Consider the following 25,748-nt stretch of genomic DNA (forward strand, 5'->3'; position numbering starts at 1 on the left):
ACAGTCTTTTACCGAACAAGTGAACAAAATTTTGGAAGCATTTTAGCTATTCACACATTCTATAGGCTTAAAATACCGTATGTCTGATTGTGTAATGGACCTTAGGCCCTTATCATCCTGATGCAAGAATAAATGTGTATAAAATGCCAGTAACACACAGGATATAAAGAGGTGTTTATGTGTATGCATGTATCAATCTATACATACTAAACCTGCAAAATACCCAGCAGAGTAGAACAGTTTGCCCATTTATTAGCCAATGAGCAAAGCTAAAGTTATTTCCCTCCTCCTCCTATACAAAGATGCTTGCTTTTTTAAAAACTCTTAAGTAAGTATCTTACAGCTATCAGGAGCCTAGAAGACCTCAGCAGAACTAAAAGTATTAAAATGCAATCAAACTTCAGAATGCAAAACCAGAATTCACATATGCACCTCCGGTACATCCCAAAGAAAAGGTTTAGTTTGGTGGACAATCACAAACTGAGGAATTTCAGCAGAATGCAAACTCTTCCATGTTACGGGGTTAAGTGCCCACTTATCTATGTGGGTCTGTGTCTCTGCCACACTTTCTTTAGGATCATGGGAATACACCTTAATTTTGTGCAAGTGAGATGAAATTTTGTTTCGTGTTAATGCACTTTAACGTAACGTGTATTTATACTTAGATTTCTTTTATGCTTTTCTAGCAAACTGTTGCAAATGTAGTGAATAAATATTTATCTGGTTGTGAACAACTGCGGGTTTGAGAAAATAACTTTAGCACCCAGATTTGGAAATGATGCTCCATTTGCACATGCTCAAACAGCTATAGGAGGCAGTGATTACAAAGAAGTGACACTTGGCTGAAAGGCAGCCAGTATTTAATGTGGGCAAGGGGACTGCTTTTGCCATGGCTCATAGTTTGGCCAGTTCCAAAATGGGTATGTCCTGCTGCTGTACATGATCCTGAACACTATTTTAAAGTATCAACTAATTTAAAATAATAGCTATTAATTCTGTGCTGGTCTGTGTAAAAATTATTGTTGTTTTCCTCTGAGGAATGCTCCAGGTTTTGTTTGCAGGTCAAGTTTTATGAACTACTATGCTTATAAAGCCCTGAATATTTTCAGTACTGACCTGCCACCAAACTATTGTCAAGGGCTGCTCTTTAGAACTTGAAAACTATGAAAACAGAGCATAAGAATACACTGATGGTGGTTTTTTTGGATCCCAACTAAGACAGGCTCCTCAAACTATTATCTCAAGGCTACACCAAAATGAATCAAAATTGCAGTCTTTTCAATGTAACAAGGCCTGCCTTTTGCTATCTACAAGGTTGACACCCACTTGTGCTTAGTTCTGAGTACCTGGTGAGAAATTTTGAACAATCTCTCTAAGCTTGGCTTCAACAGTTTCTCTGTATATTTACACCAAAAAGATCATAGGTCTAGTTTACCGAAAACCTCATGTTTGAATAATTATATGATTACCTTTTTTGTGCTAGTTTAGTTAAATTGGTAAGACTTAAGGTGTAATCAAATGCTTTGCTACTCCCCTGGCCAGATCAAGATGCAGATCTGCTGCTTCAGGAATCAGTGTTACTGGGTGGACTGAAATTTGAGAACTTATTAGCAGCCCATCCTTGTGACAGAAAGACAGAGTTCATCTTTGCCTCTGGTACTCCTTCAGTCTGTAAGGAAGAAGTAAGGCCATTTGCTGCAGAGAAAAGTGTTGTTCCCTGCTGCTGGACCTGTTGAAGGAACATGATCCACCAACACTGGAAGAGTAAACAACCATGACAACAGCAGAGTACTGCATATGAGAAGCAACAGCTTTGGAAACTATTATTTTAGCAGCTTTCTCAATGCTTCTGAATAGAGCTTGTCTTCGTGTCAGCAGGAAAAAGGGACATCTACTAAAAAGTCAAGGCTCTTAAAAGCACTTTGCTAATGACACAGTCTGTGAGATCAGCTGTCCTGTATTTGTCAGGAAGTCCGACAAGTTAGAAGCAGAGTAAAAAGCCACTTACCTCTGGTTATACACCGTTTGTTCCTTGCCTGATCACCATACTTACTTCATCATCTCAGCAACATTCCAGCTGGTAACATTCCTCTCTGCCCCAGATGAATGCTTTGGTGCATTAAGAAAGGATACCTCTTGCTTTTCTGACTCTTCATCTACTACTCTTTCCGCAGTTTAAAGCGTTTCACAGTAAAGCTCTGAATCCAATGAAGAAGTGTATCTAGGGTTTAGTATTTGAAATTCTTAAATAGCAGAAGACTTTTCAGTCTTGCTGGAAAATGTGCTGTAAGATCCATTGCTGACAATGTCAGACAAACTTTAAACACAATTTCTTAGCAGTGAGACCAGAGAAACATTTGCTGTTTGGGGTCCTCTAAGGAAAAAGTCTATGCATGACCACAAATTCCCGTGGTTTATGCTCTCCTTAAGGATTATGGGCAATAACAGAAGCTCTGCATTGCCTTTGTGCCTGTAGCACTTGCAAATCCAAACCAAGCTAAGGACTGTAATTAAACAAAGTATTTTTTCTTGTTATGGTCAGGACTAAACATTTTCTTCCTAGTGCATAATGTCCCAAATGAACTCTTATTTTGTTCTACATCCCACCCCAAGCATCCTGGATTGATAACAGCAAGGACACAGTAGACTAGGGCTTGATTCTTTAGAATGATCCACACATTTCTCCTTTTACCACGTTCTTCTTTGCCCATTATGCTTACATGTATCTCAGACCTAGATCTTATGCATTTTGAGTCAAGAATTCTCCTAAAATGAGATTAATAAAGAACATGATCTTAAATATTTTTGTTAGGAGACATATTTTTGTAGATTCTGTATGTATAGATCTCATCTCATTTTGTCTTGTCTCTCTGCCTGCAGCACGTGGTTTTGACAGAAGAACCAAAGCATACTGGTCTCACTAGTGTCAAGCAAGAAAAAACACATCAGTACCTGAGAAGTCATAAAGTGTTGATCTTGTGCAAATATCTGATGATAAAGTTTGCAGGATTTTGCTGTGAAACATTCTTACTGAGAAGCAGCCTCTGAGCACTCTCCTGGTACAAAAGTATTGAAAACTGCAGGTTCACTCACTCACCTAAATGTAGACATCTACATGTACTGTTCTTAGTAACAAAGTACTGCATTCTTTCACATTATTAACCCATTTCATGATTAACCCTTTGCTGTAGGATTAAGTTCATGGGTTACAATTCCTCACAACCAGATTAAATCTACATTTCTGATCAGATGGCTCAGCACTGTTAAACAAGCCAGCAGTGCTGTTTGTTTTCACTCAGTATTTTGTACACACCAAGTGCAGCTTTTGCAAAGCAAAAGTTAAAGAACAAAATAAATACCTTTTTTATTTCATTCTTTTGCAAAGAGAAAATAGATATTCTTGAAATGAACATGTATGCTCCACTCTGGGGGTCAATGCTACACCCAGGTCTGGGGCGTGGGGTAACAAAGACAACTAGTTGTGCTTATGATAGTTCCCCCCCATTGCACAATAAAAGATGACATCTACATCCCTTCAGCCAAGGGATATTTTGAATACTTCTGTGAAGTTAACATGGAATATATAGACTCAAATGTTTTTAATTAATATCTCTCTTAAAGCATAGGATTTATTTTTAATTGTTTTTAAAGTACTTCCATCATGAAGAACTCAAAGACTCTGTAACCATCCAAGATTATGTAGAACAGCAGCACAGGGGGTATTTTCCACATAAAAGCATATAGCCAGTACTAAATGAAAACTATGAGAATAAATTAAAATATACTTTTAACTTTTAAAGGCCTGCTCATAAGAAACACAAAGGATTCTTGAAAGTGCATCTGCCCTCAGATTATAATAAGACTTTTAAGAATCACACAGCAAAAGCCAGAATTTTATTATGCAGGGCATTGTGAGCAGAGCTCAGTAATTCTCTTGCTCTTACCGTAGCTCCCATAACTGATCCAGTCTCAATTCTCTTACCATACTGCCTATCAATACCACGTATTACGCGGTAGGTAAAAGCATTTGGAAAAAACCCAAACAACTTCTTGAAATGAAGCAGTATTCAAACAAACACATTTACCTTTAAAGATACAAAAGACATGCTTTCTGTCAGCAAAGAAATTAATGCTTTCTCTTTCTTCCTGCATACCCCAACTGCTTCATTCTGATCACAACTACCAAACTATCAAATCCTTCTGTGAAAGTATCTTCAAATGTTTGCAACAGACCATGCTCTTTGTAGGTACAGAAATTCCTTTAAAAAAAAAGAGAAAAAGAAAAGTTTAATCGAGCAAAGGATAAGGATTCATTGTAAGTAAGTTACAACAAAGAAGAACAGAAGTTACTATGAGTGTATTTACACAACTTGTAAAGTACACAAACACAGCGGTTGTACAAATGAAGTGTTTTGAGATACTTGTTTCCAATACACAGGTTTACACAGACATTCTAACTATTTTCTGCATGATGGAATTTAACAACTATGAAGGACAAAAACTGCCCTTCTAGAAGTCTGCAGTCAACTGTTAAGTATAGCGTAGCAATCTAATGGTCCAGATACAGAGAAAATAAAAAGGCTGCTTTTGTAAATCCCTCAAACATTACATTATTAACCACAGATATTTACAAGAAAAGCACAGTGAAGTGTAAAACTGTTCAAATGGTAGTGCACATGCCTATAATACCAAAGTTTATAGTAACTGAGGAAATCATTCTCTTATGCAAACTTATCCACTGATCAGCCTCTTAAGCTTTTTCACTATACTGTCTCCAAGCACACATTTCCCCAGTCTGACCTGAAGTACACACAAGCAAATAGCTAATGTTATGAAAACATCCAAAGAAGAATGACAGTACTTATGTGGACTTCTGAGAGGGGCAAAAAAGAATTTTTAAACACTTGAACAGTAAAAATAACTCTCCATAAAAATTTGAAGACCAACACACCTTTAAAAATTGTTTCCAAGCAGGGAAGAATTTCTCAAAATACCTAACTGTTCACACAAAATCTCTGTATATACTTTCATTTCCAACATGGAACTTCCCATTATTTTAGTCATAATAGTTCTGATACTGTTCCAAGTACCACGAAGACAGAACACCTACTTTTATGAGACCATTTACTGTAAAAAACAATATGAGAGATTTCCCACATTCCATAACCAACAGGTGCCAACAGCAGGTTTTTTGGACAACCTGAGCTTGTTGAGTCATTCATGCCTAGCTAATGATTTTAGGCTTGATCAGGTTGATTATAATTAAGAATTAATTACAGTATGCACCTGAAGTGTAAAACTTGTCAGGATTTCACAGCATGAAAAGGTTGTTACCTTTGGGGGGGATTGTTGTTTTTTTTTTAACAATTCCTTTTTTGAGTCTTGGCATGTCACAGAAGGCCTAAATCAACTGAATTATTTATAAGCATGTGGATACTGAACGAAACATGCAAATTCACTGAAGACTCAGTAGCAACATCCATTTTCCACCTGCAATAGCCTTCATGCTAATTAAGCAGAGCTTTCAAATTCTAAATCCCTCAAATGCCAGTCTTTCACTTTGTCCTTCATGTTCTTTAGAAAAAAAGAAATCCATCACTACAATCTTTACTATACTTAAGACTCTCCTGCAGGGTACTCAGTTCTCTTCTTTTATGAAAAAGAATTGAGTATTAAAAATTCCTTTGTGTTACACAGAAGGTTAAATGTCCAGTGTGAATGAAGACAGCAAACAGCAAAACAAACTTCTAACAGTTTTAAAAACTTCATGAGAAAACTGACTCAGAATGGGTCCATACATGAAATTAAACAGTTTAAATAACATCAGATGATTTTGATTCATTTACATGTTCCCTGGCAGACTAATCTTTTAAACAAGAAATTTCAAGTCATTGTCTTTAGTTCAGGTTTGTTTATATTCTACATTTTTAAATCAGACAAAAGCAAGAGTTCTTTACAGAGAATTAAGCCAATAATTTTAGCAAAATGATACAAAAAACTTTCTTAAACCAAGTAAAAGATTTATAGTTACAGTAGAATAATAAAAAGGGGGTAAAGTCTGCCGCCTGTGGAGGGAAAACTGAAATGGCCATCCAATAACAGGCGGACAACTCTGTAAACCATCCTTCTTTTCCAGCCCTGGTATCACAGGGTTCTCTTAAGGTCATTTGGTTTCTGGCAAAAGCGTCCTGTAATGGCAGCTGCTGGAGTCTGTGCATGTTCCTCCAAGTGCCTTTTAGGTCACATGGAGAACTCCAATTTCCACTCTAGTTTAGGGTATTTTGCTAGTAAAGCCATTGGTAACACAGGAGATCAGCCATGCATTATCTGTCCTCCATGGCAAAATAATTTTCATCGGTGCACAGAAGACTGGAGAACACTGGTAGTTACCCGGGCAGGAATCTACCAAAGCCAAAAAACAAGACAACATCAGCACATATCCTTCCAGTTCACGCACAAGTGTCTCTCAATGTACTTTTAAACAATCTATTGTCAAAAATAAGTGTGTGAGTTTAAAATCCAATGAGCTATATAATGTTTTGCACCTACCTGTAGCTACACAAAGTTCCATATTATTTTCCTCTTATTAGAAGTTAACATGGAAAATTCCCCTGTCCAGCAAGAGGGGATGTTATGAAGGAAAGGGAACAGAGCATAAACAAGCGCAGAAGAAAGAACAAACCCAATGAAAACACTACCAATGCACAGTAATAGACTCAATGAACAGTTAAGGTTTTGGGAAAAAATATCATTAAGAATCTTAAAATTCATTATTTTCAATAGCTTTTCATGGGACCTTGTGTTAAAAGATATTCCACTTATTTCCATAGCTTGACCTACTGCAATAAGAGTGTAACATTATCAAAGTACCACTTTCACCATGAAAGTGAAAAATAACCAAACAGCTCTGCAATTTAAAAAGTGAGAGATGTCTAAGCAGCTGGATCAGTATTCATCATTCATTCCAGTTGTAAACAGCTACAAATACTAAGGCATCCAGTAAAGGCCAACTAATGCAGGCAGAACCCTGAGCAGACCACAATGGGCGTGTCTTCCCCACACAGGCTTTTCAATGCAAAGCTTTAGGTTTGTTGTTTTGCATTTATTTACATATTTTTAAATTTTCACTAAGGCCTGATAATCAGTCCTTGAAGTGTTAAGCTGCCATTTACAGCTGGATCTTCTTACTATTACAAACTGTTCACGAAGCAGCTTGTGCACAGTCAGCCAAGCACATGAAGCAGAAGGAGAAAACAGAATAGAGGATTCTTTACCAACTAGAGATACAGGATTAGTGCAAGCTTAGGCTTTACAGACAAAGTGAGACAGCAGACAGAGCTATACAACAGAACTTACCGAGGAACAGAAAAATCTCACAGCCTTTTTTTTAGTAAGAAGCAAAGCAAAGAAGCTCCTGAAGTACTTAGAAAAAGCATCCTGCAGCCATTAAGGTTCAGATTCCAACTGAAACTTATTTTCCTGACGAAACCTTATTGCCAAAAGCAGAACAGACTAAAAGGCCAAAAGCTGCACACAGAATGGCAGAAACTGCTACTAACACTGAACAGTGGAAAGGAGTTTTAAATACCCCAATCCAAGTCTTCTGAGATGCTCATGCTCAAACTGTTTTTGATAGTATGTGAATGTATTTTTAAATATAGATCTGAACACATCTGTGTACTTTTAAAATGAGAGCTCGTAAGGCATGGAGAAGAATATAAACAGTGAAAAATGGACATGGCTGTAGTAGAACATTCCATTTATGACAAGACAGAGCCTCATTTGAGTAATATCGTCAACAGAGTCTTCATACAAGTATTTTGCTTTTATGATTCTGAAGCAAATCCAGTTTTGAACAGATGACATACTACTGCATCAACATTCCTGGGAAGACACGTAGGTCTCAAACAGCTAAAATTTAGACTGACTTTATTTTATTGTTGATACATGAACAATTTCAGGGACTTTGAAAGTCACTACTTTTGTCAATTCTGCTTAAGAGTCCAAGTTGAACATCAGCACTAACTCAACTTTTGGAAGAACATTTACTTTTAAGTTAGAGAAAAACCAGTGCTTCATCAAGCATCTGACCAGAAAGCATAGATATGAGACCACATGAGGGGGAAGAAGCAAAGTCGGTTGTTTCCAAAGAGTTTTTTCCCACCCCATCCAAAGTTTTGGTGTCTAATGAGAAGCACTCACCCAGTGCTGCCTTCCAGCGAAAGGAGACGAGCAGCTACTTGCCATGGTGTTCGAAAGGAATGCTATTCTGAGGTAGGGGAAAACACAGCAGTTTGTAACAATTCCACTGCCCCAATATATAAAGATGTCTAACAAAAATCCAACTTGAACTTGCAGTGGCAACTGTATCTTTCGAGAAGCTCCGATTTCAGACTACTTGTATAGGACATTTCCATGATATTAAGAGATAGGCAAAAGAAACAAATCATTAATTCTTAAAGAAAGCTGACAGGGTCAGAAGAACAATGCAGTGTACGATGACTATTAAGATGCATATATGGAGAAAGATTTGCTGACGAGGAAATGGAAAATGCAGAGGCATTGGAAGTTTGGCATAACCCTCAAGTTGTTCAATGCTGGTGTTGGATACATTCTAAGAACTTCTCCTGACAGCAAGACTTAATCAAGTATTTCTTTGTGCAGCATTCCAATTTTTTCTTCCAACTATAGACAGACCACCTCTACCACCAGTAGGAATCTGGCACGGATTTGATTGTTGGGTGCTGAACATGCTACATACAAGAAAAAAATTAAACAACTTACTGTACACCATGAGCAGTCAGACTGAACCTGTCATCGAAGGAAATGAAGGCTACTCACCCATAACTAGACTCCTGAGATAACTGCTGCTTTCAGGATGCAGTCTGTGCAGTGTGGATCAACAGCACTGATTCAAAGTAGCATTTACTGGAATACTCATTACCTCATTTACTACCTCCTTTACTAGGTCTCTTAATGTTTAAAAACTACGTGTAAAGGAGACTTAGGGAACAATTCACTTAGAGAGCTTAAGAGCAAAACAATCTTTTAAGAGCCAGTACCATTTTCTGTCCAATATAGATAAAAACCCTTCATTGAACATAAACCTGTAATTTCGGCTTGCATTACTCGAAGACATCACTTAGAAATGAATCCACTTTTGATTCAAAGAGGACAGATGATCTACTAATTTTAGAGGTTCTTTTAGTAGCTAACTACCTTCACTTAAGAGCTCTATTTTGCCTTGCTTCACGTGTTTGGCTTTAATCTTAAGCAATAGGTTCTTCAAGTGTTTTCTGCATAAATGTTCTTGTTAAAATCACTGTCTCTCAGATACTACACAAACTAACTCAAGAGGTTCTCTTCCCCTTCAGACAAACTGAAAGACATTGATTTGAAACTCCTGCATAAACTAATGTCTTCCTAATCCACCTCATTAATGACACAAAACAACCTCTCCACTTCTGTTCATTAGCGTTTCCTACGTAAATTTAAGGATGAAACATGCCCTTTTGATATGACATCGCACTAACCTCTCCAACATTACACTTGCCTCTTCAGTCATTCCTTACCATAGATACAGTTCTAACACATAAGTCAATGGCCTCCACTCCCTCATCCTAACCAGAATCTGGAGTACTGCAGTAATACACATTTTATTTGAAAAGGCTCTGCTTGACTGCTCAACTTTCACTAATGTTTACTAATGTCAACTCACAGCTTGCAGGTTTTTTGCTGTTGCATCCACTTCATATAATCAAAGAAAAGTACCAAGTAACAATTGCCACAGAATTTACGTAATTTCTTTAGACACACTTCTAAGTTTTACACACCCTTTCACAGACATGCCAGTTGTTACTACACAAACACTTTTCCTTAGCATTATAAAGTCCTAGTCCTTTTAATGAGTTACGTGCTACGTGGACAGTATCTTGGATGTGGGGAATAAATGACACTTACTTTGCTATGCTTACCAATGACCCTTTTCCATGTTCTCTGAGAACACCTAATTTCCATATGGGAACTTTGCTTCCTATTACCTACATTCGCAGCCTCACTTTTTCGGTTTCAGTCTGAATGGATCAGTACTCAAATTGGAAAAGAGAAAGATAAAACCATGGAGTCCACTTTAAGAATGTCTACTTAAAGCCAAGTAGCTTTCATTATATCTTTGACTAGCCCTTCCTCGAGGTGAGTAGAGGTGGAGGTTACAGATGCACAGTTGCTTTACCAAACCAAGGCATCCAAATAAATAACAAAGCCAATTTATCAAGTTAAAAATAAGAACCCTAACAAATGTAGTTCATAACAGAAGACATGTGTAGATGTATATGGCAAACTCTAAAAGTTGCTTTCGAGCAGGAGTATGGTTTAAGCCCTTCCTCAAAAAGGAACAGTGGTAGCATGTTTAGTTAAGACTTGCTAAGGAAATTAACACACTTGGAATGGGCATGGACAAACAGTCGCTGTTCTTTACTCTTCTCTTGATAAGAAGGTGTATGCATGACTTTTGATAGTCTTATATCTAGCCAATCAAAACTCTCGTTAATGACTCTGCCATGTAACTTGAATAGTTCAGGCTTTCCTGATTGCGAAAAAGGTATGAAGATAATTGGAAACCCATGTCTTTAATTGATAACTTGGTTAACATCTAAGGTTTGATTCCTGTATGGGCAGTTTACTTAAAAGTTGAACTTGATGACCCTTGTGGGTTCCTTCCAACTCAGAAAATTCTGTGATTCTATTATTCAGACACCATGAGTAGATACCAGCAGTGGTTCAGTGTCTTGGTCAAGAACTTAATGAAGACAACAGATGATGAATTATTAGTTCTAACAAACTCCGAGAAGATTCCAACTCGGCTGCTACTGGCATTGTAAAGAAGTCAACCACGTGATTTCATACTTGGAGCAGAGTGTTTAAAAGGGCAGGTATGGAGATGTGCCATTAAGATAGACTGTACCATTGCCCCACATCACAAATTACACATCTGGATGTTCAAAGACTGCTCAAAACCCCCAGAGTCCTACACAGTCTCAAAGTCTTCCCATTTTACAAGCTAGGCAGAACCAAAATGTATCTGCAAAGCCCACCTGTATTACTCATATCTTACAAAGTTTAAAAAAGTGTCACCTGCACATTGAGCGACATGTCATTAACATAGAAAAAAATCTGAAGATATATCCTCTCTAACACAGTCAAGTGACATCACTGCATTTATTTCTGTTACTGCTATTACTTATTTATCTGACAAGTAACAGAGATAAAGCATCTGTTATTAGCTCAGAATGCCAGAAACAAACCCCGGGCATACACACTTTTCCAACTATCTTTACATTTGAGTAAAGGTTCGAGGAGAACTCTGCATCACAGCCTCACTGAACATGCAAGGTCAAAAGGGATGCCTGGAAATCATGGAGTCCAATCTCACTACCCAAAACGCAGTCAACTATAGCAGGCCACTCAGGATATTACTATGGCTCCCAGTAATTTGAAAGAGGGACACTCCAGAACCTCTTAGGGCAACCTGTAACACTCTCTGCCCATTTTCATAGTAAAAAGCTTTCTTCATATGTCTAAATGGAAATTCTTATATTTCAATTTGCGCCCATTGTCCATTCACCAGGTATGACTGCGAAGAGTCTGGCTGCACCTTCTTGGCATTCTTTTATCAGGTATTTATGCATATTTACCAAGATCCACCACTCTGCACAATTGTACTCTCTTTCTTTACATAATACTTAACAATATTTCAGTACGTGAATTTCTGGTGGCAAGAATTGCTGTTCAGCAAACAATTTAAGATAAGCAAAACTTGCCACCAAAGCAAACACAGAAAACCTCACCTATCCTCTATTCTTGTCCAGTCATTTCTGTTCCTCAACTGTTCATCCCTTGTGCAAGCACAGATTTCTGTGCAGCTACATGGTGAAACAAAAGGCAGTTAAATTCCTCCCTGACAACCAATCCCGTCAGATCTGGGGAGCTGAGCAGGGTCAGCCCAGGTTAGCACTTGGATGGGAGACCTCCTGGCAATACCGGGGGCTGTAGGTTCAGTCCCAAGGACTTTACTGTCACCATCCAGGCTCGTTCAGCCGTGGCAGATGAACCTCAGGAGTAAAGGGTGGGGCCAGTTCCGCACTCGCTGTGCCTCACCTAAAAAATCCACTGCACAGCTCGAAGGACACACCCACATGGGGAGAGCCCTTCCCAAATCTGCCTTCACAAAGCCTGGCCATACATGCATGCTGAAACAACCAATTCACCTTAAAAGCCCAAAACATCCCACTTCATTTTTAATACAGCAGAATTGGTTCTCCAACCCAGTTCACTCTTAGTCTTCATTAGAAATATCCATCTGGCCTCCATCTTAAAAAGCCTTCTTTCTAGCACTAAGATTTAATATATAAGAACATGTACTATCCAAAATAATAAACTCTGCCAACTAAAAGAGGAAGCCAAAAGGAACCGAGTGCATTTTTATCAATGTACCCTGTCAATGAGGAATGAGTCCATGACAAAAATCATGCAGTTAGAACTCCAGCACAGCATTGAGGCACGATGGAAACCCCCCAGGTCACTGCACCAGTCCTCCCAACACCCTGCTTTCCCAGCAATGTTGCAGAATATCTATAGTATGGGTGATTCCCACTCCGTAAGTAAGACCAAAAGTTGTAAAAAGCCAGGCCAGGCACTGCTTGAGACAAGACTGTGTCTATACGCCGAGAAAGGTCTATTTCAGCTTAAACTTTTTATGTTTTAGCATAAAGAGATAAAAATGTATTTAAACACTGTCAGTCTTAAAAAGAATGATTCCTAGCGCCTGTTTGTTAAGTTACTGTGACCAATGAGGATGATTTTAGTGCTGACTATGAATCACTATCATTCATCCTCCTGCCACTCTCTTCAAAATGAACCTTCTGCAACCCATCCATCACCCACCCAGGTATGTGGCCTCCTATTGGCTCTGCATTAAGAGCACTATGCTAAATTTCTTTACTATTACACCTTCCAATACTACCAACTATTTCTGGTCTTTTCTGCACCAATGGTCTATGCTCAGTTCATCTGGAAACGTGACTCACAACTGCCTCTTACTCTGCTTCTTCACTGGTAACAGATAAAAAGAACTCAGTGAGTAAAGGAGTTAAATCCCATAACTGTACATAAAAATGCTGCATCTCTACGATTTTGCATCATCTTAGACACCAATGACTCTATTACTTTAAGTATTTTATGCTTATTGCTGTTAAGGTGAATAAAAAAAAGTAATTCTTTACAGCCACATCACATTCAGGTTAAATGTCAAGTATTTACACAAATAAACATCATCTGTAAAATCAGTATGGAATCACATCAGTTAGCTGGTAAGTTCTTCTGGCAAATTAACTTTCTCAAATCACCCTGACATTTTTAAATACACAGAATTTTTTTTTACCTGCGAAGTTGACATGCGAGAGGTATCTTGTCTGCCTGTTAAGTCGGATGAAGAGATATTGACTGGGGCTCCACGATGCAATCTCATACTCACTTTCCTTTCTCGTTCCATACCAGATACTGGCCGAGGAGAGGTGTTGGCTGTGAGAAAAACTGCATCAGATTCTGATAACAAGAAATGCAATCTTAACACAGTCACTGGAAAAATTACACTCTTGCTATTTGCAAATAAAAATTCCACAGACTCAAACAAGAGAAATCAAGGCCTTTGTTTTACATTCACAGAAATTCATGTATCAATTGGCATGTAATGAGTAAATATAATTACCTTCAACGTACTAAAAAGCAAGGGAGGAAAAAACCAAACAAAAACCACCAAGCCCTGACTATAGACAAACTGCCAAATTAGTCTACAAGGTGCACCTACCCAAGTACTCACTTACCAGCATGTGAAGTTGGGGTAAGGGGACTAGGAGGAGCTACATCTTGTGTTCCTCTCAGCCTGCCAGATGCAGTGGAGGGTAATCCACGCACAGCTGGATTTCGTGTATGTCTTAACCTTTCCTCTCGTTCTCGCCTTTCACGTTCAGCATCTTCAGCTGCTCTGCTTGCACCCTGCGGGTCAAGACTAGTGAACAACTTGGGGGATTATTGAGCTTACAGCTCTATGTTTGGATAAAAATACCAAAAAGAAAGAATTGAAAAACGCATGAAGTTTGATAGGGCATTATTTTGGTAAAATTTGGGAACTGCCATAAATTTTGTTCATACAACTGCTGGTGTAGTCTTCAAAATGCTAAAGTACACACATACTGCCATGGCAGGTGGACACCCTCCCAACAGTTGCAAATGATCCATGCTGAAGATCAAGGTGGGATAAAAATAATGATTCCACAACCTAACCAGGTGACTGCTCTAAAGAAAGTCCCTCAGAAACCTTCCACACTGAAAACCCTGTAATTTCAACTTAGTTGTTATTCAACCCTTATATGATGGATCCTGTATCTCCTGCCTTTCCTCATATGCTGCCACCAGGAGGAAAAAGGGAAGACAATCTCACAGTATCAGATACTCAAAACTGACTAGTAAAAAACTCAACCAAAACCATTAAAAAGTTTTAGAAAGTGATGTCAGCTACTCACAAATTTCAGCATGTTCCAGTCAAACACATAGTCATAGGAGAACCCTTGTCGATGGAAGAGGTTTCTGAATAATTGCCTTAGATACGAATAGTCCGGTTTGTCATCAAAGCGCAAAGAACGGCAGAAATTCAAGTATGTGGCAAATTCAGCTGGAATTAAAGAAAAGTCTGGTTTTTATCTTCAGCTTCATATTTGCTTTTTATAATTAAAAATAAAAAAGACCCCATACCACTTTGAACTGAAACCCAAAAAGTGGGGAATTTCCTAAACATAAGAAAAAGAATAGTGACCTAATACTAGAAATCTACCAAAGGGAACACTACAAACCATCTATCAAGACAACCCTGAAAAATAGTCTATCACAGAGTATGCAAAGATCTCACTTGTCAACAGCAGAGAGGACCCGACAGGACAGTTTTTTAACCAAGAGTTGGCAAGGGAAAAGAGGTTTAAAACTTGCTTTGAGCAGACTTAACACAATTTTTTGTGGGACACGGAACAGCATCTCTTTGTTGAGCCACTTCAGCTACCTCCCAAACCACACGAAAACCAGGGGACTCAAACTTCCCATCTAAGTCGTGCTACATTTTTTAATCGTTTGAAAGCTTGTTTTTAGACAGAAACCACAGTACTAGTTACACAGCCAAAAAAACCCTGAACAGCAGTGCATTCAATACATCAGAGAAAACAGCAGCATCAAAACACATGGCTTTAAGTCTTTCCAGATGAAATACCATACTAATAATTTACATTAAGGAAAAAATTTTAACAAATGGTACAAGTAAAGTTGATTAGTCTTCCCTGCCCATTAACTCCTGAGAAAAAACATAGTTCATGAATGTAAAGGGAACATGAATGATGCAACATTTGAAACATATCAAAGACAATGAATTTTCCTGCAATCCAAACAAAAACTGTAGCTCTTTTCCTTGTAACCAGTTGCTGAAGCCAAGAGGGTGCAAAGAAAAGACGGAACTCTCCATGAAATGAAAATATTCTCTGATGACAGTTAGTGTTAAGAAATTTTAAAACAGATTTGATTTTTCAGGACTCAAAAATGCCTTGTTACTGTTGTGGTCGAAGAAAGAGAACAGCTCTGAGGAGCAATGCCAGGATCTAAGAGGGTTTCCTGTGCCTCTCACAAATGCTAACCTTCAACAGGCCAAACTAGATGAACCTGGGATGACAAGTGAAACAACTGTGACAGGTAAAAGGTGCATCTGCCTATGCAATCCAATTCATCCAACAAACACCACCCACACATATAGAAATGGGTGGTTTGTCTGAGTTACTCAGCCAATATATGCACATGAAAGAGTGCACATCAGGTGTACCAAAATACCCTTCAACTCGAGGGCACCACAAGGATTACTTACGAAGAATGTAGACAAGGGATAATTAGAAATGCTGGATGAACACAAAGATCCCAGTCTTGACAGCACAGTATTTTACCACAAATGTGCCAAACTGTGGGGGGTAGGGGAGGGATGCTGGGCAGGGCGGTGGGGGGAGGAAAAGTGAGAGAAGTCAAAAAGACTTGTAGAATTTAGGCATAAAGAAAAGATTAAGTACCATTAAAACACAAACATGTAGGCCTAGTGTCATAAAAAAGCAACTTACAAGGATATCCTTTACACAAAACCTCAATGGGTGTAGACATTTTCTTTTCACTGATACGTTCGTATTTCTGCCTCTTTGTTGCTGCTTTCAATCCCTGCCAGGGGAGGGAGCCCAGGTTAAAATACATCAGTACATAGCCCAAGGACTCCAAGTCATCTCTGCGAGATTGCTCTACAACAGCATAAAAAAGTGAACTCATTAGGTTTCATCTTCTACTGGAAAAACAGACGACTGTGCAACAAGACTGTCATAGAAACCCTTAGAAAAACAAGAGACAGCTTAGAGTTACTATGCCCACAATAAACTCAGTGTTAGAAGTAGCCTTCTATCCTTACAGTTATTTAAAAATGCACTAATTCCTGAGCATTACATTGACACTTAAAGTTCCTATTTGTTGCTTTTCCCAGCTCACCAATTCCAAGATGAGTGTTGATGGATGCATAACGGGCAGTTCCTGTCAAGTTTTTATTCTCACGATATGGAATATGTTGGTGAGTCCGAGCATCTCTGTACTTCTTTGCTAGTCCAAAGTCTATTATGTAGACAAGATTGCCTTTCTTCCCCAGGCCCATTAGGAAGTTATCTGGCTTCACATCTCGGTGGATGAAGTTCTTAGAGTGAATGTATTCAATTCGACTAATCTAAATATAGATAAACCAAAACGTTGTTGAGAAACGAGTTAGGCACACACCCTTCTCTTATAAAAACAATAGCAATGCCATCTTAATAGTAAAGGAGGCAAAAAACCTTTTTACTGTAAAATCTAAGGGCATGAAAGAGAACATAATCTAGAGAACAACAGATAAACCTTCTTTCCAGGTCTTTCCCTGTGTCTACTTTATATTTGTTTTAAAAACTTTCTTGGGGGAATTTTCTTTGTGTTTCACCAGTGCAACACCTGGTTGGCAAAGAAGTGCTGGTTCAGTTTTTAAAAATTCCTTAAGACTTGGTAATCACTTATGACAGGATAGTTTGGATGTACTGAAACAGAACTAACTTTGAGTATTTTCTCTAATGATCCAGCCTATCCACCTCTAAATTACAAAAATAAAATGTAGTTATGATTTCTCAAAAAATTTTAATATCCCAACATACTGCACCACCAAGAACAACAAAACAGTCTCCTACCATTTGGTCAGCAAGTAGTAGGACTGTCTTGAGACTAAATTTCCTCGAACAAAAATTGAAGAGATCTTCAAGACTTGGTCCCAACAGCTCCATGACCATAACATTGTAGTCCCCTTCAGCTCCACACCACTTAATTGTGGGAATGCCCACTGGAAAAAAGAACAGTTTATTCAGTATAACAATGTGATTTATACAGTTCATATCCACATATCTTCAAGGCTCTTAAGGTGAACTCTAAGAGGGTCATTACTGTGAATGTTTGCATTTACAGTAAAGCTGTACATACTTTATGCTACCTTCAGACATCCCACAATGAAAGGTTTGGTAACTTCCAGCAGAATAAATATAAAATAATAGCAACAGAGGTCTAAAATAGCCTTTTTCCTGTTCCCCAGAGACCTCCCAGTCTTTGTACTTAGGCTGTAATTTGACAGCACTGAACATTTTTGCTGAATTCAAACCTTAAGCACTTTACAAATACTGATACTCATGTAGTCTACAAGACTCCAGTAAGGCACAAAATGGAAGTTGAAAATAAAGCCACTGACAAACCACTAGATACTATCACTGAAGAAGGCCTTATAAATTACATTCATTTCAATGCCTTAAGGATCACAACAAATTACCAGTCTCTTTCATTTCAATTTGCAATGAATTTTCACCCTTTCTTTATACTTGTCTTTCTTTCAGTTTCATGGTATTTGCTGTTTGGGGAACCTCTACCACATAGCATTTTTTAGGAGATGCATTATACCTTCAAGCTCAAGAGCATGAAAGTCAGTTAAAGACTTAACATTCTGCCACAGCATTCATCCTCAGAAAGTACCCACCACCACAGCCTCAGTAAGGCCACAAGGGAAGCATTTTACTCTATGAAAGCTATTCCAGTTACACACAAGTGGCAACTGAATGAGGCAGGAATTAAAAAATACCTAAATGCAAATAGACATTATTATTTGCACTTGAGATATAGTGAGGAATGTAATCTTTAAGCAAACCATAGCCCCATTTGGGAAGAATCCCAGGGACTATGAAACAAAAGCAAAACTTAACTACACCAGGTTTATGCTGCAGAACTGCACAGAAATCTTACATTTCCAGAACTCCAAAACACACGAGGGAGTCACCGTAGCGGAGTCCCACGCGGGAGCTGTGAAGTCACTTCACTCCTATTCTCCACTACTAAAGCCATTTTGTCTTTGAATTCTCATAGCAAAGAAATATTTTTAACTTGGAAGAAAAGACTGCTAACACACACACCAAAAATTAATCTGAATTAAAACAGTTTAGAATTGTGCTACTATAATAAGCAAGTCAGGTGTGAAGTTGTCCAAATCAGCAGTTACAATCTGACCCACGAGAATCAAAACTAAATGAGTGTACTGCTAGATGGGACTAAACTCTGTTTTACGTTCCACAAGGTCCTCACATTTTAATACTGTGGCACCATGAGCAACACTGGAGGACCTCAGTGGTTGCTGTGAGGTTTGGTGGCTGTGGATTCAGAACGTGCTACTCTACATCTCTTGCAGAAGAGCTGAGGTGCCACCCTTGACCTATCCTGCTACCTTTCCCCTTCTTATTTGTCCAAAGACATCTTGCACATAAATACTCCCAGGTGGCAGATACAAAGATGTAAAACCAGTTCAAGCTTTGAAGAAAGAAAATAATTTGCTTGCCTCCACCCTGCATCATTTTGTAGATTTTACTCTCGATGTGGAGCTGAGGATGTTTGGTTTTCACACATTCCAACTTAATTGCAACCTCCTCTCCGGCAGCAATATCAGTTCCTAAAATCACAAGAATTTAAAACATTGGTCAAATTATTTTTAAGATGCATTTCCTCTGTCAAGACTAAAACAAACCCAATATTGACAAACTATTTCTCAATGGCAAACAATCAGGACATTATTAAGTACTTTCAGCCACAGTTATCTAAAAATTCTTCTGAAACCTCAGAGATACTCCCCAACAGATTGACTTTTAAAAAGACAACTATTAGACACTGTAACACAATAAGACAAAATTGATGCTATCCCATTAAAAACAAAACCATCCAAAAAGAAGACATCTTCTCAGGGGTGTTTTTCCACTTCCAGTTTGTGGTGTAAGTGCTCAGAATGAATATTTGCACATCTGGCAGTATCCCTGCCAGCCCAAGAAATGTCAGGAATTCAAATCACCTCCTCTTATGCCTTGGAAATACAGACTACAAATTTCCTAAATCTCAACATCCTTCAGATGTATCCTGACACCTTATGATTTTAAGTGGTTGGAAGGCAGATTATCTGGAACCAAGAATCTGTAGTCTGAAAAAACTTTCTTTAATTCTCATTAAATTCTTGTCTCGGGAACCAAGTGACTGAAAAAGCTGACTTACCTGCTGGTCACTTTTAAAGTTTAAATGTAAGTAGCAAAAACCTGACATTCTTAAAAAAAAACAAAAGTCAAGAAAATATTTGCTCTCCCAGCCAAGCAACTTTGGAACAGCGAAACAGGAAATGGCAAAAGGAAACATGCAACATTTTTTAGATATATTGCCAAGTCTCTGCTTTCAGAATTTGGCTTTTTTCTGCATTACCTCAGGGTCAAGGATCACATGAAGTACAACATCAGCTCTTTGATCTGATCTCCACTTTTAAAAGCCTAACTTGAGGTCCACTAGGGTTTTTTTTACATTAATAATAGCAAACGATTTTTTGTACTCACTTTTGCCACGATTAAGATTGCACAGACTATTACTCTGCTTCACTTCCCTTTGACTCTTTTCAGAGTTCAAAAATTCTTGTAATTCCTTGCATAAGTACTTTTTAATTACTCCATATTATTTCCTTATTTGTACCTTTGCCAGTTCCATAATGACCTTCTGGGGAGTCACATAAACCAATTGGGACAGATAATGAAAAGCATATAATGAGAAGTCACCATTTTTAAGTGTAAAAGCAAGTCTAGAGTCGTGAAAGTATTTTCTTTTAAACTCAAAAATTCCAATTTACTTGGAATTAACAAAATCCTCTACTGCAAGGAAGGCCTTGGACATTATTTTAAGCCAAAACTGATTCTTAAGAAAAACATACACGTAATGCAAAGAACCAGGAAAATACAATGACTGGAATCTCTTTGTGACTCATTTCCACTTGACCTCATGGTCTGGGAAACAAAACAAATGCTTTGATCACCTCACTCTTGTCCATTTTTCATACTAGGTGGTATATCTGGGAATCCTTTTCTTTCATATCCTCCTCGGAAAGGTAACTGAGGCAAACTACTAAATTTTATATTCTTCAAGTTGTCCACATTCCATTATTTACAAGAGTCTTGACATTTCCAAATCCTGTCCCACAGACTTCCATTCCAAACTCCAGAAGACAAATTGTGAGGGTATGAGGGAGAATATGAAAGAATATGAAAGGAGCACGATACTGACAGTGTTGTTGGCTCCTTATTCCAAAGAATGGGAAAAGGGAAGGAGTGGGAAAAGGGAGGAAGTTCCTCCCCTCTATTCTGGAATGTCTTCAACACCCTTGTAGCTGCATTTAAAACAAAAATAAAAACTGGGGGTTGGTCACAGGCAAAAATAATAAAATTTCCCATTTCCAAGCATCAAACCAAGCTGGACATATACTGAAGTAATCTACAAATTCAGAGGGCTACCAGAAGACATGTGTACTTAAAAAAATAATTCATGATTTCTGAAATAACTTTAAAAGGTATGTTAAGACACGTATGGCTGCTCTACAGTCTCAACAACCAAGCAGAAATTTGATTTTTTAAAAAGCCAACTACATTTCATTATCATAAACAGCACAGTTTTCAAGAGTCTGTTTGACAAGATAATTACAAGCAAACTAAATGGGGGTCTACAAAAGGCTTCAGTTCTCGAGAGACAGTAATTTCCCCTGGAAATATAAACCTGTGCCACCAGCTGGATCTTCCATTCAGGTACTTCTATGGTAGTTACTGGCTCAGGGATGACATTTTCAGTAAGCCCTGAATGTAAATTCATGACAGTATTTAGAAATGAATGTAAAAAATGGAGGGTTTATCCTGCAAAATTCAGCATGGTGTTAATAGTAACATACAGCAAACTGTTACCTCCTGTGCAACTTGGTATAAATAAATACAAAAGTGACAAATAAAAAAAAGGTTTATTTTGCTTGCATTTGAAATGTATACTACAATATAAATATACAATATAAATGTATACTACAATATAAACTGATTTATCTGAGCAGTAATCAAATATTGGAGTTTTTCAAATCATCTAAGACTTTTCAGATTTTAACTGATGTCTCAATCACCACTCAAAATCCCAACAGTGGCTAACAAGGGTTTTTGCACAAGTGTTACCATAATCCTTCTCACAAATCTTTAATCTTCCATGCAGGCATTGCAGAGAGGAAGAATCACGTTCTCTGCCTCTAGACAACCACATATCGTAAGTTAGAAACGTGGATTTTCCAGCAGGCGTGTGATCTGTGTTAGGGATAACCGGCATTTCAGTACCTGTGAACAGGCAGCTTTAGCTCCTGACTCGCTCTGCAATGCCAGCCCTGCGACACGAACCGCTGCTGTCCACAAACCCCCCACCCCTCGTCCTTCAGGCACTGTCAGACGGATCACAAACATTGACAAGTGGGGTTGTTTTTACCTACCCCAAGGACGCAGTTAATACACCTGAGCCCCTCCAAGTTCCACCTTCTCCCCGGCCCCGTCTTGATTTGCTTTCCAAAGTTAACACCATTTCCAAAGGCAGTGTACAAACTTGTTTCTGTGGGATAGGATATAAAATCCCCACGTCTTTGGATTTAACCCATTTCATATGGCTTGAGAGTTTGAAGAACATACAGGGCATTTTAAAAATACCCGCTTCCAAAACGTGTTGCACCTTCTGCTCCTGCTTTTCATAACCATAAGCAGTCAGCTACTATGTCAGAGAGCTGTAGAAAAGCATAGGCAAAACTAATTCCAATCCTGGACATTTTACACCTGCATGGCAATCACGATTAGGGTGACAGTCAAGCAAGAGGATTAGCCAACTTACGAGGATTCTTTTAAGGATTTAAGTTTTTTTTAACTGCAACCTAAATCACCTGTAGTTGTGGAATTATTTTTAGACCTCAGAAGAAACAAACATCCCCGTGACAGCAATTTTCCCAAGTCCACTGCAGGGATATTTACCTCTGACACACGTTTCTTCCCCAAAACGTTCTTCCCAGTGTGGTGCGTTGTGGGTTTTTTGGGGTTTATGTTATGTTTTGGCTTTTTTTCCCCTTTTTAAATTAGGCAGTTTTTACCCCTCTCCCTATTGTACAGATGCAAACCGTGCCCAAGGTCACCAGACAATGGAAAGAGGCTGCCAAGTAAGCCAAAATTCCCGATTTCCGCACTGCCCAAATTAGGACACGATGTCAACGAAGCATTACGTTGCCACCGCTGTGTCCCGAGCAAGGTGTTTCACACCGAAAGGGATTTACTGGTCAGCAGCGAAGCCTGAGCTACAGCGGGGTGAAAAGAGGTCCAGGGGGTCGCCCCCGGCCCAACCTCGCCGGGGACCGTGAGCAGGCCTGGGAAAGGGAAACGCCCAGCGCCCGACCCAGACCGGTCCCCGGGGTTCTCCACAGAGCCGCGGAACCACCAGGTCAGTCCACACTGAACCAACCCTCCTTACCCAGGTAGATGTCGCCGAAGGAGCCGCTCCCGATCTTCCGGCCCAGCCGGTACCGGTTCCCAACCCTCAGCTCCATGGCGGCAGCTCGGCTCGTCCGCGCCCCGGTTCTGCGGCTGTGCCCCGCCCGCCGGCTGGCGCTCTGATGCCTCACAGTGCCGTGGCTCCCGATGCCATCGCGGCTCTGGTCGGGCGGCGCGATACTGGCGGGACAGGGGGCACCGCCACTGCTGCTCCCGGGCAGGATGGACGCGGATTCCCCGCGCCAAAGGCCCCTCAGCCCCGCAGGCCCCGCGCCGCCATCATGTGTGACCTCACTTCCCTGGCGCCGGCTCCGCCCGCCGCCCTCCGCGCTCGCTGAGGCGGGCCGGGGCGGGCGCTGCCGGGGCGGGCCGGGGCGGGCGCTGCCGGGGCGGGCCGGGGCGGGCGCTGCCGGGGCCAGGGGGGACGCGGGACGGGGCGGGCACTGTGGGGCGGGACGGGGCGGGCGCTGCCGGGGCGGGACGGGGCGGGCACTGTGGGGCGGGCCGGGGCGGGCGCTGCCGGGGCGGGACGGGGGGGACGCTGCTGGGGCGGGGCGGGGCGGGCGCTGCTGGGGCCGGGGGGAACGCGGGACGGGGCGGGCGCTGCCGGGGCGGGACGGGGCGGGCACTGTGGGGCGGGACGGGGCGGGCGCTGCCGGGGCGGGGCGGGCGCTGCCGGGGCGGGACGGGGCGGGCACTGTGGGGCGGGACGGGGCGGGCGCTGCCGGGGCGGGGCGGGCGCTGCCGGGGCGGGACGGGGCGGGCACTGTGGGGCGGGACGGGGCGGGCGCTGCCGGGGCGGGCGCTGCCGGGGCGGGCGCTGCCGGGGCGGGACGGGGCGGGCACTGCTGAGGCGGCCCGTGCAGCCCCACAGCGCTCCGCGGGCGGGGGTCGTCGCCGTCTGTGCGGCTGTGGGTCACTGTGGTGGGGGTGTATTTTGGCAGCGCTGCTTTCCGATGAGCGCGTATTTGACCGCGGAGTGCCAGGGACAAAATCTGAGTCATGACCCCGCAAATTTCAGGGGAAAACCGTGTCGTTCTTGCTGGTAAGGAGCGTTGGGATCTCCTCTGCCTCTCCGGGTGAGGAAGGATTCCTCTTAGCATAGTCCTGCAGCGATGCGCACGGCAGGGCCTGCCTGTGGAACCAGAAGCACAGCATGGCCGTGGTGTGGGTATTTATGAAGCTTCATCCTGTAACAGCTGTAACCCATTAATTCACTGTCTTAGGTGGATGACAGCCGAGCGACTGGAGCTACAGAATAAAGGTCAGGAAGGGAGGGAGGGAGACAGACAAAAATACGTCTGAACTGTCAAATTCTTCCAGCAGCAGAGAAAAAAGAAAAATGAAATTAAAAAGTGATTTTCGTTCGATCTGGTTCGGCCTCTCTCGGCTGGGGATAAAAGTCGCTGCTGCTGCCGCCCGGTGGGGATCAGCATGCAATGCGCACGCGCGGTGGCTCACGCGCGGGCGGCACCAAAGGACACGCATGCGCAGCTGCTGACTGAAGCAAAGAAGCACGTGATTCTTAAGGGTAAAAGTTATGGCAAGGATTGTACGTATGTATGTATGTGTATGGCCAAACTTCGCGAACGAAGATTTGGGAAGGGCTTTCCCCAAGTGGGGGTGTGCCCTTCGAGCCTGCGCAGTGGATTTTTCAGGTGAGGCACAGCGTGCGCAGAACTGGCCCCACCGTTTAAGTCCCAAGGTCCATCTGCCGCGGCCGAGCGGAGCTTGGACGGTGACAGTGAAGTCCTCAGGACTGTCTACAGCACCCGGCACTAACCGGGGCTGACCCTGCTGAGCATCCGAGATCTGACGGGATCGGATGGCAGGGAGGCTTTAACTGCCCGGTACGGTCTCCACCGAGACTCGAACTCACGACCTTGTGATCTGAGTCCGGAGTGCTCACCATGGCAAGGATTACGCATGCGCATAACAGGCAGGCCCGTCACCATCACGTGGTTAAAAGGATTCGCTCATGCGCAGTCTATTCCCTGAGGCTCCGCATCCCGCGGTAACGGTGCGTGTGCCGGGACTTCAGTGACTCCCGACTGCCGCCTGCTGATCGAAGGGCGGTACTACAGCGCCCCGTGGCCTCCCATCGCCCCCGGGGGGATGAAACGAACCTTTGGAGGCAGAACCGAGGCGATCAGCGAGGGACATTCTGGGGGGCAAAAACAAGGTTCTCTGAGCGGGAGAGGTCGGGACAATTCTGGGGTGAAACCTGAGCTGCTCAGGGGAGATTTGGGGGTCAAACCTGTGTTCCTAAACAGGGCACAGAAGGAATGTTTGGAAGGAGTAGGCAGAGAATGAAAAAAAAAGTAACATAAAATGTTTAAAAAAAAGAAAATTAAGTTAAAAAAATTAAAAAATCAAACTTAAAAAAATCGAATATAATGAAAGAGAAACTCAAAATAACATAAAATAAAAATAAAATAAGAGCTTTTGCTGTTGGGCGATGGTGGGAGTGGAAGGCACGGCTACAGGGGAAGAGGCGCTCCCCGACTCGTGCAGCGCCTTCGCCGCTCCGGCCCCGGCGGGCATTGGTGGTGGTGGTGGGCGCCGGACTGCGGTGCAGTTCCCGGCCGTGTCCGCCAGACGGCGCCGGCGAGGCAGAGGAGGCGGGATTCGAACCGGCGTGTGGGCAGAGGGACCGCTCGGCCACGGGGAGACGTGACATTGGGGGGACATGGGGGGACAAAAGGGAGGACATGGGGGAACAAGGGGAGA

The 25,748-nt window shown here is 41.4% G+C and overlaps 1 protein-coding gene and 1 long non-coding RNA gene across 3 annotated transcripts; one reads left to right on the forward strand and one right to left on the reverse strand.

Annotated features, from left to right (window-relative positions):
• Positions 1 to 3,210: 3,210 nt before the first annotated feature.
• CSNK1D (casein kinase 1 delta) lies at positions 3,211 to 23,345 on the reverse strand. Of its 2 annotated transcripts, none has more exons than XM_071573331.1 (10): positions 22,999 to 23,345; positions 19,007 to 19,117; positions 17,328 to 17,476; positions 16,612 to 16,840; positions 16,200 to 16,370; positions 14,580 to 14,728; positions 13,881 to 14,052; positions 13,439 to 13,578; positions 8,203 to 8,269; positions 3,211 to 4,259 (listed from the first exon to the last, which is right to left on the reverse strand). In XM_071573331.1, the coding sequence occupies exons 1-9, from the start codon at positions 23,072 to 23,074 to the stop codon at positions 8,237 to 8,239; spliced, it is 1,230 nt and encodes a 409-aa protein (XP_071429432.1). In that variant the 5' UTR covers positions 23,075 to 23,345; the 3' UTR covers positions 3,211 to 4,259; positions 8,203 to 8,236. The 2 variants fall into 2 exon arrangements, with proteins under 2 accessions (XP_071429432.1, XP_071429430.1); XM_071573329.1 differs by lacking the exon at positions 3,211 to 4,259 and adding an exon at positions 4,271 to 6,402.
• Positions 23,346 to 23,920: 575 nt separating this feature from the next.
• LOC139680785 (uncharacterized) lies at positions 23,921 to 25,454 on the forward strand. Its single transcript, XR_011699414.1, has 3 exons — positions 23,921 to 24,063; positions 24,245 to 24,282; positions 24,422 to 25,454. It is a non-coding gene; the product is annotated as an uncharacterized lncRNA (long non-coding RNA).
• Positions 25,455 to 25,748: the final 294 nt, after the last annotated feature.

Source organism: Pithys albifrons, chromosome 19 (assembly GCF_047495875.1).
Source record: "Pithys albifrons albifrons isolate INPA30051 chromosome 19, PitAlb_v1, whole genome shotgun sequence".
NCBI lineage: Eukaryota > Metazoa > Chordata > Aves > Passeriformes > Thamnophilidae > Pithys > Pithys albifrons.